Below are 20,270 nucleotides of genomic sequence, written 5' to 3'. Positions count from 1 at the left end.
GTGAGCTAGGACATGTAATAGTGTAGTATAATGTGAGCTAGGACATGTAATAGTGTAGTATAATGTGAGCTAGAACGGCTACCACGTTGGACCTGTAGGAGGCTCAAAAGGTATTCTAAGATATTGGTTAAACCTGAAGACTACAAACAATTTTTGACAAAAGGGTAGCATCTTATGATAGCTGGATATTAAAGGATTGAACTATCTTTGGAATATAGAATGAGAAAATGGCGTTCAGTGTGATTAAACAAAGAGTTTACGATGTTTATCAACAGGAGCTTTTATCTGACATTCGAAATATCTCTAGAGGAAAAATATATCAGCCTATTATTGATATTATTTTTACAATTCTACTTGTGTAAGCCTATAGATGATCTGTACAAAAACACATAGCCAGATTTAGGTTAAGCTCACATAATCTTAGCATAGAACAAAGCAGGTATAGAAACCAGCAGAGAGAGAGAGAAAGAGCAAAGAACCTGTGCATTATTTCAAACAAACGATAAACAGGATGAATTTCATTTTGTTCTCAAATGTAACTTACTTTTATAACAATCTTCGAAGTACATATATAAAGCCATATCATTATAGACGACCAAGTGTGTTCAAACTGATACAACTATCAAGTGTATGAAATGTAACCGAATTGAGTAAATTATGGAAATTTCTTAATTAAGCGACAAACAACGAAATGACGCTATATACTGGGGTATGTTACAGACTATAATGTTCGTATGAAACTACTGCCATAGTTTCCAATATATCATTGTATTTTCTATTATTACTTGAGTAAACAACATACATGTAAATTATACTTCAGTGCTAGATTACACTGTGCTTCAATGTAATACGCTGTGTTTCTTATTTATGGTGTGACATCGATCATTAATATGTTAGATCGTTATGTAACTCATTAAAAATGCTAAAATATTATAATGAAAGTCATTGTATGTTAATGCAACCAACTGTATTATACTGTGCTATCAGTACTTAAAGTGTAGGTCATTCTTTTATAGTATATTATAGTATATTATAGTATATTATAAACATTATATACAACAGTAGGTTACGATGTGTGAAATTAACTTGTGATGTGCTATATTATAATGTATTTGATAGAAGAGAGCATAAAGTTTGTTCCTATTTCCTAGGGTCTGGTTCCCAGTTCCGTTTATCTTATTAACGGAACTAGGATCCAACTTCAGACTCCTTTGATAGTAATATGTTGTACTGTTATGATGTGTGTTGTTACATCTAACTGAATTACAATATTATGTCTATCATTATAATTTGAAGTAAGAAAAAGTGTATGTATATGTTAGACTACTTTTCGTAATGTACGTGTATAATACTGTGTAATGTTGTACTGCCAAACTGTATGACTTTGTCTAAGCGTGATCGACGTGGTAGAGGCTAGTACTAAACTAAATGACGTGGTACAATCAAGGACTTTGTTTAAACTTGATCGACGTTTAGAGGCTAGTCCTATACTAAATGACGTGATACAATCAAGGACTTTGTTTAAACTTGATCGACGTTTAGAGGCTAGTCCTAAACTTAATGACGTGGTACAATCAAGGCCTTTGTTTAAACTTGATCGACGTTTAGAGGCTAGTCCTATACTAAATGACGTGGTACAATCAAGGACTTTGTTCAAACTTGAATGGCAGCTAGGTAGAGCCTTGTCATAAACTTAAAGACATGGTACAATCAGGGACTTTGTCTTAACATGATTGGCTAGGTAGAGCCTTGTCAAAAACTAAATGACGTGGTACAAGCAAGGACTTTGTTTAAACTTGATCGACGTTGAGAGGCTAGTCCTAAACTTAATGACGTGGTACAATCAAGGCCTTTGTTTAAACTTGATCGACGTTTAGAGGCTAGTCCTAAACTTAATGACGTGGTACAATCAAGGAATTTGTTCAAACTTGATTGACGTGGTAGAGGCTAGTCCTAAACTAAATGACGTGGTACAATCACAGACCTTGTCTAAACATGATTGGCATGGTAGAGCCTTGTCCTAAACTAAATGACGTGGTACAATCAGGGACTTTGTCTAAGCGTGATTGGTGTGGTAGGTGCTAGTCATAAACTAAATGACGTGGTACAATCAGGGACTAAGATATTCTAAACATGATTGACGTAGTAGGTTTGAGTCTGAAACTGACTAACGTACGTGAAGAGCCTGGTATATTTTCGATAGGGAAATCATTAAATGTTTCGAATTCAGTTTAGTCAGCAATCCTTTATTTCAGTGAAGAATTATAGGGAAGTACATGTAATATATCACAACTTACAAGTGTACCACATTGTTACATCGTAGATGGTATTATTCTGATGTGAAATATACCATTGTTTTGTGTTTCAACTGATCAGGGGTTATTCTTCACTTGTAACAGAGATAGTATACTAACTTTTACAATCAAAGTATCCTGACCACGACCTCGACGGTTATCTCGTAGCCACTACTTATTCATCCGCCTCAGATATTGTCCTCGTTTCGCTAGTGTCGCATGACTGTTGTCCTTTGTAAATGTATTAATTAAGGACACCACCTTGTTCGTTCTATAGAAAAAATATCTTGTTCGTCGCCATTCTAGTTATATGTTATTTCAAGCAATGAGATGTATAATAGTCATAGCATGATGAAATTAAAGTCAATTTATAACTATGCGACATAAAGACACGATTGATGTCCTCGCATACATATTTATTATTAGTGACCGGCGTTAATATGTTCACATGAATATAGAAATATACCAAACTAAAGCCGACTCGTTATGACATTTACATGGCAACACACAAATTTATAAAAACGGCGGTAAAATATATTATGTATTACCTTTATATCAATTATATTTATCCGCCGCTATTCTACTTGAATATTCAAACCTGATCTCAAAACCACCTTTAATGTTTACAGTAGTTTGTCCAAAAATCATGTGAACACGGTGACGTCTCATTACTGTTGTAGTGTGATGACATGCAATTGTGACGTCATAAAGATGTGTTTTTGGTATAAACAGGATGAAAACTGTTAGGTTTAGGTCAGTCGTTATATGTTATCTTATTGATATGTAATTCCAATATGCTGATCACATCAAATCTGTTGTTCTAATTCCTGAGTAAGTTAATCAATGTCTTTATACTACAGGTACGTGGTGATGGTCAGCAAGAATGATCCCGGCAATGACAGTAAGTTCTTTTCTTCAAACTTTGACATAACGCCACACGGAACCCTTGTATTGCCACATACCAAACTTTGACATAACGCCACACGGAACCCTTGTATTGCCACATACCAAACTTTGACATAACGCCACACGGAACCATTGTATTGCCACATAACAAACTTTGACATAACGCCACACGGAACCATTGTATTGCCACATACCAAGCTTTAGAACGCCACACGGAACCCTTGTATTGCCACATACCAAACTTTGACATAACGCCACGCGGAACCATTGTATTGCCACATACCAAGCTTTAGAACGCCACACGGAACCCTTGTATTGCCACATACCAAGCTTTAGAACGCCACGCGGAACCCTTGTATTGCCACATACCAAGCTTTGACATAACGCCACGCGGAACCCTTGTATTGCCACATACCAAGCTTTGACCTAACGCCACACGGAACCATTGTATTGCCACATACCAAACTTTAGTCACAAGGTTCCAAGTTATTGTTATCAACCAAACTCAAGTCGCATGGTATAGTTTCATTGTCTCATGCAGAACGCAACAAGTCAAGCGTTATAATTCATTGTCACATGTCGGTTTCAAGTCACACGATATAAGTCAATTTTCACAAACTTGTCTCAAGTCACACGGTACACGTTCATTGTCACATGGTGATCTTATCTCAAGTCGCACAGTACACGTTCATTGTTACATGGTGATCTTATCTCAAATCATACGGTACACGTTCATTATCACATGGTGATCTTATCTCAAACCACACGGTACCCGTTCATTGTCACATGCTGATCTTATATCAAGTCACAAGGTACACGTTCATTGTCACATGGTGATCTTATCTCAAATCATACGGTACACGTTCATTATCACATGGTGATCTTATCTCAAGTCACACGGTACACGTTTATTGTTATATGTTAATCTTATCTCAAGTCACACGGTACACGTTCTTGTCACATGGTGATCTTATCTCAAGTCACACGGTACACGTTCATTGTCACATGGTGATCTTATCTCATGTCACACGGTACAAGTTTATTGTCACATGTTGATCGTATCTCAAGTGACACGGTACACGTTCATTGTCACATGGTGATCTTATCTCAATTCACACGGTACACGTTCATTGTCATATTGTGATCTTATCTCAAGTCACACGGTACACGTTCATTGTCACATGGTGATCTTATCTCATGTCACACGGTACATATTCATTGTCACATCTTGATCTTATCTCATGTCACACGGTACACGTTCATTGTCACATGTTGATCTTATCTGATGTCACACGGTGCACGTTCATTTTCACATGTTGATCTTATCTCATGTTACATGGCACACGTTCATTGTCACATGGTGATCTTATCTCAGGTCACATGGTACACGTTCATTGTCACATGGTGATCTTATCTCAGGTCACACGGTACACGTTCATTGTCACATGTTGATCTTATCTCAGGTCACACGGTACACGTTCATTTTCTCATAGTGATCTTATCACACGGTACACGTTCATTGTCACATGGTGATCTTATCTCAAGTCACACGGTACACGTTCATTGTCACATGTTAATCTTATCTCAAGTCACACGGTACCTGTTCATTGTCACATGGTGATCTTATCTCAAGTCACACGGTACAAGTTCATTGTTACATGGTGATCTTATCTCAAATCACACGGTACCCGTTCATTGTCACATGCTGATCTTATATCAAGTGTCAAGGTACACGTTCATTGTCACGTGGTGATCTTATCTCAAGTCATACGGTACACGTTCATTTTCACATGGTGATCTTATCACACGGTACACGTTCATTTTCACATGGTGATCTTATCACACGGTACACGTTCATGTTCACATGGTGATCTTATCACACGGTACACGTTCATGTTCACATGGTGATCTTATCACACGGTACACGTTCATTGTAACATGTTGATCTTATCTCAAGTCACACAGTACACGTTCATTGTTACATGGTGATCTTATCTCAAGTCACATGGTACACGTTCATTGTTACATGGTGATCTTATCTCATGTCACACGGTACACGTTCATTGTCACATGTTGATCTTATATCATGTCACACGGTACACGTTCATTGTCATATGGTGATCTTATCTCAAGTCACACGGTACACGTTCATTGTTATATGATGATCTTATCTCAAGTCACATGGTGCCCGTTCATTGTCACATGGTGATCTTATCTCATGTCACACTGTACACGTTCATTGTCACATGGTGATCCTACAGCACGTACTCATGTGCTGATTCCATGTCATGCTATACCACATATATTTTTTTCTCCGTCTGACAGAACTGGTTTTGATATTACAATACACTTTACAAATTCGATTGTTACCTTGACGGGGTTTCCTTCTCTCAATAACAATTTGTTTGTGTTCCTTTTTTTACTGCTGAATTTGTATTATACGTTTGTATGGTTTTTAGTCAAAACGTGTATCCGTGTGTCTGTTTATTGCTATCCGTACATAGTCACATTATTAAAGTTTTTACATTAAGAAAATTTTACAAAATGTCTAACCTTGATCAAATCGTTGATACTGTCGATATCTTCAACATTTCAGAACTGGTTTCCTATCTCAAAAGTGCGAGGGACGAGACAACTAATAATGAACATGTGTAGAATGGCAAAGGAATACCCCCGTCAATGTGTACGCCGAGTCCATGAACATACCTCCAAGATACACCTTTGTGATACAATCTGAAAGAAATTCCAGACTCATTTATATAAACAGATCGGATATGATTTAGAATTGTAAACAAATGTATTATCATAAATGTAATTTGATTTGACAGTTGTGTCCTGATAGAGGTAAGATAACATCAATTGTGTATGGTACGATGAATGACTGAGCGTAACCTGTTCCTCCTAATCAATGAATTTCAACTGATTTTTATTGACAATACATAAATGAATGTGGTGGTAAGACGAGGCATTTCTGAGTCGACCGCCATTGACCAATCAGGACAGTACTTACTATTAACTTCATCAATGCCCATAGATTTTCAGTTCAGATACAAATGAAGCAACCATAGAATAAGCGGTTAACTTGGCATATTTATGCTGCAGACTCTAAGTTATTTTGTTAACCTACACAATTGACTCCATATATAGGTTGGCAAATTATAACAAACAATGGCAGGAAATAGTAGAATTGTTCTGAGAAGACAATTTAAAATGGCGCGCAGCTTTGTTTTGTAAGCGGACGCCATTCGAACACTGCGACAAAGATTAAGCTATTAAATCAGAAATTGTTTATATTCAACAATAGCTTTGTCGTTGTAGATAGTTTAAAATGTAAGTTTGTTTTCGATGAATACCACATATATTTCACTCCTATGACATATATTTTCACACTCGTGACATACTAAATACCCAGTCAACTCCAATGGATACACAGCGACATGTCCTTAGCTTTAACAAGCTGGTCCCTGTCTTAAAGACGAAATTCACACATAAAAAAAATCATCGAGGTGGGACGATAATAAGAACTACAAAGTTTGTTTCTGTTATTTTATGTTATAGGTAAAAGACACTCCAATAGATTAAATGTATACAGTATTCTCAGCTCTCCCGATATTCAGGTATTACTCAGATTTAGATTTATAGAAATGTATATACATTGTATATCAATGTATTGCAAAGCGCCTAAAAAGTGGCTAATTCTAGATACAGCTGTACAATATGCATGTACATGTAGATATGGTGCTTTAATCAAATTTTGTAAAAAAATATTATGAAGGTCACCAATCGGCCAAGTGGACGCTGTCGGGCTATGTACAGCAATAATCGTCCTAATGGACGCTGTCGGGCTATGTACAGCAATAATCGTCCTAATGGACGCTGTCGGGCTATGTACAGCAACAATAAGCCTAGTGGATGCTGTCGGGCTATGTACAGCAACAATAGGTCTAGTGGACGCTGTCGGGCTATGTACAGCAATAATCGTCCTAATGGACGCTGTCGGGCTATGTACAGCAGCAATAGGCCTAACGGACGCTGTCGGGCTATGTACAGCAACACTCGGCCTAGTGGACGCTGTCGGGCTATGTACAGCAACAATAGGCCTAGTGGACCTGTCGGGCAATGTACAGCAACAATAGGCCTAGTTGACGCTGTCTGGCTATGTACAGAAACAATTGGCCTAATGGACGCTGTCGGGCTATATACAGCAACAATAGGCCTAGTGGATGCTGTCGAGCTATCTGCAGCAACAATAGGCCTAGCGGACGCTGTCGGGCTATGTACAGCAACAATAGGTCTAGTTGACGCTGTCGGGCTATGTACAGCAACAATAGGCCTACTGGACGCTGTCGGGCTATGTACAGCATCAATAGGCCTAGTTTCCGCTGTCTGGCATGTACAGCAACAATAGGCCTAGTGGACGCTGTCGGGCTATGTGCAGCATCAATAGGCCTAGTTTCCGCTGTCTCGCATGTACAGCAACAATAGGAATAGTGGGCACTTTCGGGCTATGTACAGCAACAATAGGCCTAGTGGACGCTGTTGGGCTTTGTACAGCAACAATCGGTATAGTGGACGCTGTCGGGCTATGTACAGCACCAATAGGCCTAGTGGACGCTGTCGGGCTATGTACAGCAACAATAGGACTAGTGGACGCTGTCGGGCTATGTACAGCAACAATAGGACTAGTGGACGCTGTCGGGCTATGTACAGCAACAATCGGCATAGTGGACGCTGTCGGGCTATGTACAGCAACAATAGGACTAGTGGACGCTGTCGGGCTATGTACAGCAACAATCGGTATAGTGGACGCTGTCGGGCTATGTACACCAACAATAGGCCTAGCGGACGCTGTCGGGCTATTGACAGCAACAATCGGCATAGTGGACGCTGTCGGGCTATGTACACCAACAATAGGCCTAGTGGACGCTGTCGGGCTACGTACAGCAGCATTAGGCCTAGTGGACGCTGTCGGGCTATGTACAGCAACAATCGTCCTAGTGAACGCTGTCGGGCTACGTACAGAAGCATTAGGCCTAGCGGACGCTGTCGGGCTATGTACAGCAACAATCGGTATAGTGGGCGCTGTCGGGCTATGTACAGCAACAATAGGCCTAGTTGACGCTGTCGGGCTATGTACAGCAACAATAGGCCTAGTGGACGCTGTCGGGCTACGTACAACAGCATTAGGCCTAGTGGACGCTGTCGGGCTATGTACAGCAACAATCGGTATAGTGGGCGCTGTCGGGCTATGTACAGCAACAATAGGCCAAATGGACGCTGTCGGGCTATGTACAGAAACAATAGGCCTAGTGGACGCTGTCGAGCTACGTACAGAAGCATTAGGCCTAGCGGACGCTGTCGGGCTATGTACAGCAACAATCGGTATAGTGGGCGCTGTCGGGCTATGTACAGCAACAATAGGCCTAGTTGACGCTGTCGGGCTATGTACAGCAACAATAGGCCTAGTGGACGCTGTCGGGCTACGTACAACAGCATTAGGCCTAGTGGACGCTGTCGGGCTATGTACAGCAACAATCGGTATAGTGGGCGCTGTCGGGCTATGTACAGCAACAATAGGCCAAATGGACGCTGTCGGGCTATGTACAGAAACAATAGGCCTAGTGGACGCTGTCGAGCTATGTGCAGCAACAATAGGCCTAGCGGACGCTGTCGGGCTATGTACACCAACAATAGGCCTAGTGGACGCTGCCGGGCTATGGACAGCAACAATAGGCCTAGTGGACGCTGTCGGGCTATGTGCACCAACAATAGGCCTAGTGGACGCTGTCGGGCTATTGACAGCAACAATCGGTATAGTGGACGCTGTCGGGCTATGTACAGCAACAACAGGCTTCACCTAGGGCAGTAATGTAAGCGGTGTCGAGGCCATTCATAAGATATTGCAATGTTTGTGTTACTTGCGGCATACCCTGTAAATAAACTTTGCTAATAAATCTGAAAACTCTTGTCTGCTTTTTATCAAAACAAACCCATCTTACCGGAAAACAGAACTAGAAAACGCACTACACTACAAATGCGGTAGGTTAGACAGATAATACATACCTTTTTTAGCATAAAAAAGCATCAAAATATCCATTTCTTATTTTACTAAATAGGAAACACAAAACACAACACAAAAATATTTGAAATATGTAGATATAATTATTTTTATTATTTATCAATATTTATTCTAAATAATCTTATCATAGCAATCTAAAAACAAATCTGCTGTAATATTTTCTTGTTCAAAGAGCAACTTACTGCAACTTACTGTTCGTTCGGTAGATATATATTTAACGACTTTCTGGTTTGTGAAAATCATATTTGAATAGATCGACAAAAATCAGTGTTACAAACTCGATGACGCCCACAATGAGTTACTTCCCCTGCTGACCTACAACCTGCCTACACATGTGCTACATATGAAGATAGAGTGTGACACCATGGACTCCACTCGTCCGCCACTCCTCCACCTGTCGGGTTACCACATATCTCCAGATTTAGGCTTCCTGCTCGAAGACGCACTGGTAATATAATGACATCAATCCGTTGTCTGCACAGGTCACGAATGTGATCGTCTGTTATTTGTATACGTAAACGTATAAGAAGATTTATATAACTCCATGGCTGTATATATGTATACAGGCATAACACGGGCGAAGAATTCATTTCATTTACATAATATGACCATAGGTCAGTACATTGTAGAATACAAATTTACGCCACTCTAGTGAGAGTCTAGGGGTAGAAGGAGTGCAGAGGGAGGGTCTCGCGCGCCCAGGAATCCGTTTAACGCTTTTCCATTGTGATTCACACAATATGTACCGCAAACTTTCAATACTTTCAAGCTGACCATGCGAGTGCAAAGTGCAGGTTTTTAACTATATTATACAATACAAGGGAAGTAACTCGTATACAGTATAAACTCTTGTGTTCTACACAAGGGGTTATCCAGTAGTAGTCGAATTCCCAAGATTAAAGTCAGAGAGGAACGCCCAGAGATGACTCCGTTGGCAAGTGTTGGTTTATTTTACTCTCTAAGCTATCAATAACCAAATAATATTTCACATTCAATTGGGAACACAAAACAATAAATAAGCCCCGAAATGACACCCTCATGGTTATTTTGGGATCGAATCTAATAGCTGCCTCACCCCCTCTTGACAAAGGGGCAGATGGCCCCGAAAATGTCCTTTGTCCGCACTGTAGGTATTGCTTTTTTCTAATATATATGTATCGTGTAGCCGAAACTGTCTACCAACATTTAGTACTATAAAGACTTGTATACCCATGGTCATGGAGGATACATCACCTGTTCAAATGCCATCAATTAAGCGGGTTTACATTACTACGTGTTAAATACCGTTATCAGGAGGTGCTGCCGGAGTATTTCCAGGCCTGGAATCACCTGTCCAGTCCGTCCGTGTACATCCCTCTCCTCGAGACTCATGGACTACGACGGGAAGTGAACAAGGTACGTACATCTGTAACACTAGTCGCCCCTAACCTTTTTTCGGCGTTCATGACTAACTCTTAGTTCTCAATTTCACGAAACTTCACACAATAATACCTCACATCAGTCTCTCTATACCTGTCGAATATCAACGTCTGTTGTTTTAGGTGAAAGTCACAGTTACATAATCTTTATAGATGGCGACGGGAACGTTAGATATCCGCACATCACCTGTACAATAACTCACGTAATATTTAGTAGATTTGTATAGTGGTTTTGATATTTGCCGATTGTTTCGAAAGGTTGGAAATACGAACATGACTGGTAGGTTAAATAATATAGTAAATTCCGAAGTCAGCTACTAGTAGCAGGTGCCCAGCTGATGACTCCTTCCGCTTATCGGAGATTATGATATGGACAATAACTTGTCAAATACAGATTCACATGTACAGCAATACACAAAAGAAACAATGTATTGCGCTGGTAAAAACTGTTTAAAACATATTTATTCACTATACAGTATCACCAATAATGAAAAAATACAAAGAAATGTCAATATTATATAATCGATCACAATGAAATCAATCTGACCCCAGCATGACGTTGACGGACTTAGTTTATACTATTGCGGTGATGTTGTTGAAATATATTCTGACATTCAAAAACATAGCTCATGTACACATTTAATAATCGAATTGATCATGATTAAAAAGATATATTTCAACAGGGTTACACCTTTTTCAGTTTGGTAAGAATTACTTTGCCAAGAAGATATCATAATAGTAACACTCGAAGTGGGATCGGGGGTAGTGTTGGTTGTTCAATGTGCCTGGCAAGATCAGTTTGTACGGGGCAATCTCAGTTTTACATAAATTTCAGGGGATCGATTCATAATATTTTATATGTAAATAGCGATACGTTAGAATTACAATATATGCTCACTAAAAACTATCGTCACACTTACATACATAGATGACTGTTCTTGACCATACACGCCTGACTGGACACAGACAGCTCCGACTGGCTCATCTCCAGCTCTCCATCCTCGTCAACGGCTACGTATGGCAGGACGGTGACCAAGGTGTTCCAAAGGTATGTATGGCAGGACGGTGAACCAATGTGTTCCAAAGGCACGTATAACAGGACAGTGACCAAGGTGTCCCTTAGGTACGTATAACAGGACGGTGACCAAGTTGTTGCAAAGGTCCATATAACAGGACGGTGCCAAGGTGTCCCAAAGGTACATATAACAGGACGGTGCCGAGGTGTCCCTAAGGTACACATAACAGGACGGTGGCTGAGGTATTCTATCCTTCGTATACCTGATGTCTTGTTTCACCTCTACACCTTCATCATTCAATATCTCGTTTGCATTGTGATTGTTACAGAGCATTCCGTGTTGTCTATCAGTGCCGTTCTGTGGTGTGTCCAGACTCCTAGAAATCCAGCCCATCCTGTCTCACTGTGACGTTGCCCTGGCTAACTGGGTGGTCATCGATAAACAAAGGTATCATGGATACCAGACGCAATTCAACATATATTTGATGTATATTGCAATGCCATGCTTTACTTTGCGTCACGGTGAACTATCTAGTCACTCGTTGGCTGTCGATACATGAAGGGCCTCAGTTAGTCGTACGGTACTTTCTGATCATTGCTCTTACCAGTATAGTTGTACCCCGGAAGGCTAGTTGACCAGTTTCCTAGTATGTCTCCCTGGTAAACGTTACTGACTTCAAGACTTACCTAGTAGGAATTCCCATTGTGCTCAGTAGGTAGAGAAACAATCATTGCAGAGTTACGTCAAACTGTAATCTGGTTACACTACGCTTAGGAAATCAATGGTTAAGACATAAAAACTGTATTAGACAGACATTTCTTGTAATTCTAATTAATGAATAATTCGATGTTGTTCTTTTTCAGACCTCCAACCTTAGAGTAAGTATGAATACACCACAACGTTCTGCCGGATGTCGGAGGGCCCTTGGTCGATCTCTGTGGTAGTAGAGGTTATAACAGCAACGTTCTGTCGGATGTCGGATGGCCCTTGGACGATGTCTGTGGAAGTAGAGGGTATAACAACACCGTTCTGCCGGATGTCGGAGGGCACTTGGACGATATCCGTGGTAGTAGAGGGTATAACAGCAACGTGCTGTCGGATGTCGGGGAGCCCTCGGACGATATCTGGGGAAGTAGTGGGTATAACAATAACGTGCTGTCGGATGTCGGGGAGCCCTCGGACGATATCTTTGGTAGTAGAGGGTATAACAATAGCGTTCTGTCAGATGTCGGAGGGCCCTCGGACGATCTCTGTGGTAGTAGAGGTTATAACAACAACGTGCTGGCGGATGGCGGAGGGCTCTTGGACGATATCTGTGGTAGGAGAGGGTATAACAATAACGTTCCGTCGGATGTCGGAGGGCCCATGGACGATATCTGTGGTAGGAGAGGGTATAACAATAACGTTCCGTCGGATGTCGGAGGGCCCATGGACGATATCTGTGGTAGAAGAGGTTATAACAACAACGTTCTATCGGATGTCGGAGAGCCCTGGGACGATATCTGTGGTAGTACAGGGTATAACAACAACGTTCTGTCGGATGTCGGAGGGCCCTTGGACGATGTCTGTGGTAGTAGAGGTTATAACAACAACGTTCTGTCGGGTGTCGGAGGGCCCTCGGACGATATCTGTGGTAGTAGAGGGTATAACAGCAACGTGCTGTCGGATGTCGGAGGGCCCTTGGACGATATCTGTGGTAGAAGAGGGTATAACAACAACGTTCTGTCAGATGTCGGAGGGCCCTCGGACGATATCTCTGGTAGTAGAGGGTATAAAAATAACGCTCTGTCGGATGTCGGAGAGCCCTTGGACGATATCTGGGGAAGTAGTGGGTATAACCACACCGTCCTGTCAGATGTCGGAGTGCCCTCGGACGATATCAGTGGTAGGAGTGGGTATACCAACAACGATGTTGTGTACAGTCTGGATGTCGGAGAGCCCTCGGACGGTATCTGTGGTAGTAGAGGTTATAACAACAACGTGCTTTCGGATGTCGGAGGGCTCTCGGACGTTGTCTGCGGTAGAAGAGGGTATAACAACACCGTTCTGTCAGATGTCGGCGGGCCCTTGGACGATATCAGGGGTAGTAGTGGGGATAACAACAACGTTCTGTAGGGTGTCGGAGGGCCCTCGTACGATATCAGTGGTAGGAGTGGGTATACCAACAACGATGTTGTGTACAGTCTGGATGTCGGAGAGCCCTCGGACGGTATCTGTGGTAGTAGAGGCTATAACAACAACGTGCTGTCGGATGTCGGAGGGCACTTGGACGATATCTGGGGAAGTAGTGGGTATAACAGCAGCGTTCTGTTGGATGTCGGAGGGCCCATGGACGATATCTGTGCTAGAAGAGGGTATAACAACACCGATCTGCCGGATGTCGGAGGGCGCTTGGACGATATCAGGGGTAGTAGTGGGGATAACAACAACGTTCTGCCGGATGTCGGAGGGCACTTGGACGATATCTGTGGAAGTAGTGGGTATAACCACACCGTCCTGTCAGATGTCGGATGGCCCTCGGACGATATCGGGGGTAGTAGATTGTATAACAACACCGTTCTGCCGGGTGTCGGGGGGCCCTTGGACGATATCTGCGGTAGTAGTGGGTATGACAATAACGTTCTGTAGGATGTCGGAGGGCCCTCGGGCGATATCAGTGGTAGTAGAGAGTATAACAACAACGTTCTGTCGGGTGTCGGAGGGCCCTTGGACGATATCAGTGGTAGTAGTGGGTATACCAACAACGATGTTGTGTACAGTATTTGGTTTTAGCGGAATTAGGGCAATTCTAAGGATTGAAATTAAATATCTAAACTATGAAAAGAAAATTCCGACGCTAATCTGAGAGTATATCGAAACAGTTTGGGTGGGGTTTGTAAGAATGAAGAACCCATATAAGTTTTGCTCGACAATTAGGCAATTTAGAAAAAAATATTGTATCACTTCTTCTGTGTTCTGTCGTCTTTGATTAAAATAAGTGAAGAACACAGAGTATATTATTATGTACATTAAAAAAGAAAGGTTGAGTGGCTTGACAGATTTGTCCTATTGAATATTAAGAGTTTGATCATATAAATTGATTGGGCAGTAATTTTATACATATACAATAAACGATCTGGGTAAAAGAGAGGAACAGTTACGTGTTTATAATATGCTGGGCATTGAATTTGCTAAACTGATTAAACATAAAAAATGTTTCACTAGATAATAAATACCTTGAAAATCCCTGATTTCTGACTGCCACTGGTCACTATTGAAAAACGTACATAGAACGTTTACAGTAAATGTGATAACACATTAATTTCGTTGACAGCAACATCCGGGTCCTGTACAAGTTGCCCGGGGGTGAGGAGGGAGCCTGGTTCTTTAAGGCCACGGTGGGCGTGGAGCTGGCCTATTGTTCTGCTTTACAGGTTAGTATCATGTTTACTTTCAGGCAGGGTCAAATAGGGCATCGGTCTGTCACGTGTATGGGAAAACTCACGGAGTAATTAGAGCACTAGTCTGTCACAGATGTGGGAATTCTCGCACGGGGAAAATAGGGCACTAATCTGTCACAGGTGTGGGAAATATTACGTGGGGTAAAATAGGGCACTAGTCTGTCATATTTGTGGGAAATCGCACACGGGGTAAAATAGGGCACTAGTCTGTCACAGGTGTGGGAAATCGCACACGGGGTAAAATAGGGCACTAGTCTGTCACAGGTGTGGGCAATCTCACACGGGGTAAAATAGGGCACTAGTCTGTCACAGGTGTGGGAAATCTCACACGGGATATAATAGGGCACTAGTCTGTCACAGGTATGGGCAATATCACACGTGGTAAAATAGAGCACTAGTCTGTCACATGTGTGGGAAATCGCACACGGGTTAAAATAGAGTCCTTGTCTGTCACAGGTTTGGGAAATATCACACCAGGTAAAATAGAGCACTATTCTGTCACAGGTGTGGGAAATCTCCCACGGGGTTAAATAGGGCACAAGTCTGTCACATGTGTGGGAAATCTCACACGGGGTAAAATATGGCACTAGTCTGCCACAGGTCTTTACCCGCCTATGTAGTTATTTTGACCTGATATTTATCAGCCTTTGATGTGTGCGGTGGAGGCTGCTGACGTCGGAGATGCCCAGACTCTAGCAAAGTGCCTTAAGAGCATTGCGGCTACCGTGAACAACATACAGGCAGCGCTGTCCAGAATGCATGGTAAGTGACTGTGGTGAATTTATATTACAAAATCAATTGTCAAATCCTTTCATCGCTTGTCCATTGTCCAAAATTCCACTTATCATTAGATACAATATAGAAAAAAAACCCATTTGAATATGCCTTTGTATGCAAAACCTTGTCAACACGAAAGTACAAGAAATCTCTTCTAAATCTTCAATTTGCAGAAAAAACGACTTTACCCAGTGAAAAACATTTTGTATGTTTTCATTCCGTTGCGACTAATGGTCAAATAGAACTTGCAGTAAAATATCTGGTATGTGTCTTACAGATGGGCTGAGTGCAGACACATTCTATAATGTGATGAGACCTTTTCTTACAGGGTGAGTGACCACCATATTCTCGTTCATTAAAGAGTAAGTAGCAGTGTACTACAGGGAGTATAGCGCACACATCGTTCCTTCAATCAGTAATTTAACACTACAAAATATCTACAGCACGTGCTCATATTACATGTACCTCATTATCCCCCGCAATGAAGTTTAGTGGTGTATACTAGAATTAAGGAATCAGCTCGTCCGTCCTTCCGCCCATCCGTCCGTCCGTCTGTCTGTCTGTCTGTCCGCGGATAAAATTTTGTCCGGACAACTCTCCCTTCATTTGTTGATCATCGTTGTCTTCAATTTTACTTATGTAAATATATTGAACCAAAGTACAAACGCCTTATTACATGTTTTAGATTGTCGTAAGTAAAGTGGGTAGACGGAACAGTGTTGTTCGGCAGAATAGATCATGTACTCGCTGTGCTTCTGGTGATATAGAATATGAATTTCACTTCATCCTAAAATGTCCATTATATCAAGTCCTGAGATGTAAATATGTCAAGCGATTCTATCACAGAAGTCCTAATGTTTTTAAGTTAACGAAATTATTGAGTACTGATAATGTAAAAGAATTTTGTAATTTAGGAAAGTATTTATATTGTGCTGCGAGAAAACGTAGAGAATTCAATGTCTGATATGGAAAACTATACTTATGTTCTTTGTAAGCTTATTCTCCACTTAATCAATTTTACTTTGTATAATAATCTCTTGTGCATGTATCACATGATGTAATTGTTTGTCAATTAACCTATGAGCCGGCTGGCTCTAGGAATAAAGAAACTGAACCCCATATGCATGATGTGATACATCAAGTAGTTGCGTAGTTGATATTCATACTTCGTGGGTTTTGTACAAGAGTAACTTCCCTTTGACCGATAAACTTTTTATTTTTGGGATTCAAGATGACCGCCATATCCTCTGATTGGCTATTCCGTCTTTGCGTATTGCAGAGGTATCTTCTCTTGTGAGGAGGCATTGATTGTTACGTCATTTGTTTGTGAGAGTAACGTCATCAAGTTTTGAGAAAACGACATAATTTTCTCACACAAACCAATGACGTAACAATCAATACCTGTTTACAAGAGAAGATAACTCTGCAATACGCAAAGACGGAATGGCAATGACGATAAGATCTTAAGTTCTATGGGACCGACAGTGCTGGTACTTTTTGAGAGTGATACATAGGGGATATAATTTGTATTTACTGGCCGACATTTAATCTTCCTTATATTATGTATCCACTTTTGCCTTGTGATTGCCTGAGACAATAACGGTTATAACTTGAGTTCTATAGGGCCGACTTTACTTAGACTTAGTTGGAGTGATAGATAGGGGTATTTAAATTAAATGGCAGACTATTAAAGATTTGGATTTAAGGTGGCCGCTATGGCCTCTGATTGGCTGAGATACACGTACATGTATGAACATTTTCAGTGGTCGAGGCGAGGTGGATGGAGGTGCGGATCTTGTTAACCATTGATTCGAATTTTCAGTCTGTTGTGATATTTTAGGTGGGGAGGAGAGGGTTCCCCTTTGCCGGAGGGGCTCGTGTATGAAGGAGTAAATGATGAACCATTACAGGTGAGCTGATAGAGTAACAGTCCACGAGAATTGTCTGTGCAGAAAGATACTGGTATACATCTATACAAAATTCACGTTAGGGTGATGACATTTTATGAAGTATAAATATTTCCAAATCGTATTTATTTAAACCGAACATAATATTTATTATAATAGAATATCGTTTTGAATTCTTCTTATTAAAACATAATATATTGAAAATAATACACATACAAAATGTAATTAAATCAGAGGTGTTTTTTTTAATGTTACTGATTCGTAATTTGTGCTTGCGTACTGTATCGTACCCTGGACTAACAGCTACATCTTTGATAGATGACCGGCGGCAGTGCTGCCCAGAGTTCTACGGTACAAAGTCTGGACGCCGCCCTGGGGATAACACACGCTCCGGGTAAGCAGAGCCTACTCCTCCGCATGTGTATGTTGGGGTGGGGGGAGAAAATAATGTATCTATGGAACGCAGGTCTTTACTTGCATTGCAGAAAAGTAGATAGCTAATTGGTTAATTTGCGATATTATTTTCTTTCCTAAGATATAAATACTAAACCTCACATAAAGAATAATAAAGATAACTTTAGGTCTGTTTGTTGTTGTAGACATCCAGGCGTTCTTTGACAAAATGAAGCCATATATGCCTCGCTCCCACCGACAGTTTTTGGACGACATCCAGACCAGGTCAAGGATCGCCACCTATGGTGAGTTGTATACCTTGCAACGTGTACATTGTATGATGTAACGACGTTTTTCATTGGTCAGAATTAGGGCCTTGTTGAACAACAGAACGCGTGCCTGTCCCTGTTATACGTCTAGAGATACAGAGGAATTACTTATTTTTTTATACAGTTATACACACGTGTACAGCTTTGTAATCTAGTACATGCATTTACATGATGCCTTTTCGCGTGGTCAACACCGACTTTGACCATTCTGTTGTTCTGCAATATAAAAAAAAAATATAAAAATTAAAACAATTACAACAATTATGAAACAAATTATTTCAACTTATTTTAATCACTCTTGTTGGCCCGGATTTTAGCGCGCAGGGGGTCTTAATGTGTGAGGAAACCGGAGTACCCGGAGAAAACCTACGTAGTCGGGCAGGTGTTCCACTGTGCCTTGTTGTTCGGTATTTTCAGTAACTGAGTAAAACTTTTATCAAATAACGCAGTTATCAGATGATTCGCATTCACCAATAGCCTGCAAATCGACAGCTTCGAATTCGTAGGCATGTAATAAAGATTAAAAAAAAAACCATTGAAAACATAAACTCCGGCCTGTCGCCATTCCTTGATTGTTTATCCAACTATGTACTGGCAACGCTTTCCCGTTCTACAAGTGTAAACAAATGAAGTGTACCTTACCTAAACGTTTCCACATACATGGACGTTAAAGTGGTGCGTCGTGCGGTCACACAACTGTAATATACTGCCACATATGAGTCCGGTATCTTTTGCATTGTCATACAAGTAACTAACATAAACTATACATACTGGCAATGGCATCCGATCTGTTATTTTTTGTGCAATTACCTGTAGGTGTTTTAATCTGCAGGAGAATTATAATTTATAATAATGATCCATAATTGTGTTAAAGGCGTCTATTGAAATGTACACAAGTTTGTTTTCATCAAATCTAATTTTCCAAATCCAACGCATCATGTGTTTTAGTGCGTACGAGTTCCAATGAAGAATTAAGAGGCGTCTACCAGGATTGTATCAAATCATTGGTAGATCTTCGTAGCTACCATATACAGATCGTCACTAAGTAAGTACAACAACCAGATGGTAACCAAGTAATTATATATAAGTACACCATACAGATAGTAACCAAGTAAGTACACCATACAGATTGTAACCAAGTAAGTACAACATACGGATAGTAACTAAGTAAGTACACCATACAGATAGTAACCAAGTAAATATACCATACAGATAGTAACCAAGTAAGTACACCATACAGATTGTAACCAAGTAAGTACAACATACGGATAGTAACTAAGTAAGTACACCATACAGATAGTAACCAAGTAAGTATACCATACAGATAGTAACCAATTAAGTACACCATACAGATTGTAACCAAGTAAGTATACCATACAGATAGTAACCAAGTAAGTACACCATACAGATAGTAACTAAGTAAGTACACAATACAGATTGTAACCAAGTAAGTACAACATACAGATTGTAACCAAGTAAGTACACCATAAAGATAGTAACCAAGTAAGTGCAACATACAGATAGTAACTAAGTAAGTACACCATACAGATAGTAACCAAGTACCTACACCATACAGATAGTAACCAAGTAAGTACACCATACAGATAGTAACTAAGTAAGTACACCATACAGATAGTAACCAAGTAAGTACAACATACAGATAGTAACTAGGTAAGTACAACATACAGATTGTAACTAAGTAAGTACAAAC

The 20,270-nt window shown here is 40.7% G+C and overlaps 2 protein-coding genes across 2 annotated transcripts in view; both read left to right on the top strand.

Annotated features, from left to right (window-relative positions):
• Window positions 1-7,617, top strand: part of LOC110450996 (myoglobin-like) — a 34,182-nt gene extending 26,565 nt beyond the window's left edge. The window contains exons 13-14 of the mRNA XM_021498817.1: window positions 3,155-3,195; window positions 5,797-7,617. Coding sequence (XP_021354492.1) covers window positions 3,155-3,195; window positions 5,797-5,855 — 100 coding nt within the window. The 3' untranslated portion in view covers window positions 5,856-7,617. The remainder of the gene's footprint in view (window positions 1-3,154; window positions 3,196-5,796) is intronic.
• Window positions 7,618-9,632: 2,015 nt separating this feature from the next.
• The window catches only part of LOC110450994 (myoglobin-like), a 17,141-nt gene continuing 6,503 nt past the window's right edge, over window positions 9,633-20,270 (top strand). The window contains exons 1-12 of the mRNA XM_021498815.1: window positions 9,633-9,727; window positions 10,573-10,674; window positions 11,626-11,745; window positions 12,042-12,160; window positions 12,577-12,591; window positions 15,027-15,126; window positions 15,798-15,915; window positions 16,208-16,259; window positions 17,771-17,840; window positions 18,156-18,231; window positions 18,437-18,535; window positions 19,508-19,604. Of these exons, the coding sequence (XP_021354490.1) occupies window positions 9,644-9,727; window positions 10,573-10,674; window positions 11,626-11,745; window positions 12,042-12,160; window positions 12,577-12,591; window positions 15,027-15,126; window positions 15,798-15,915; window positions 16,208-16,259; window positions 17,771-17,840; window positions 18,156-18,231; window positions 18,437-18,535; window positions 19,508-19,604 (1,052 nt within the window). The 5' untranslated portion in view covers window positions 9,633-9,643. The remainder of the gene's footprint in view (window positions 9,728-10,572; window positions 10,675-11,625; window positions 11,746-12,041; window positions 12,161-12,576; window positions 12,592-15,026; window positions 15,127-15,797; window positions 15,916-16,207; window positions 16,260-17,770; window positions 17,841-18,155; window positions 18,232-18,436; window positions 18,536-19,507; window positions 19,605-20,270) is intronic.

Source organism: Mizuhopecten yessoensis, unplaced genomic scaffold (genome assembly GCF_002113885.1).
Source record: "Mizuhopecten yessoensis strain PY_sf001 unplaced genomic scaffold, ASM211388v2 scaffold5667, whole genome shotgun sequence".
Classification (NCBI taxonomy): domain Eukaryota; kingdom Metazoa; phylum Mollusca; class Bivalvia; order Pectinida; family Pectinidae; genus Mizuhopecten; species Mizuhopecten yessoensis.
The sequence above is the reverse complement of the archived record's forward strand: the minus strand, read 5'-3'. Positions and strand labels throughout refer to the sequence as shown.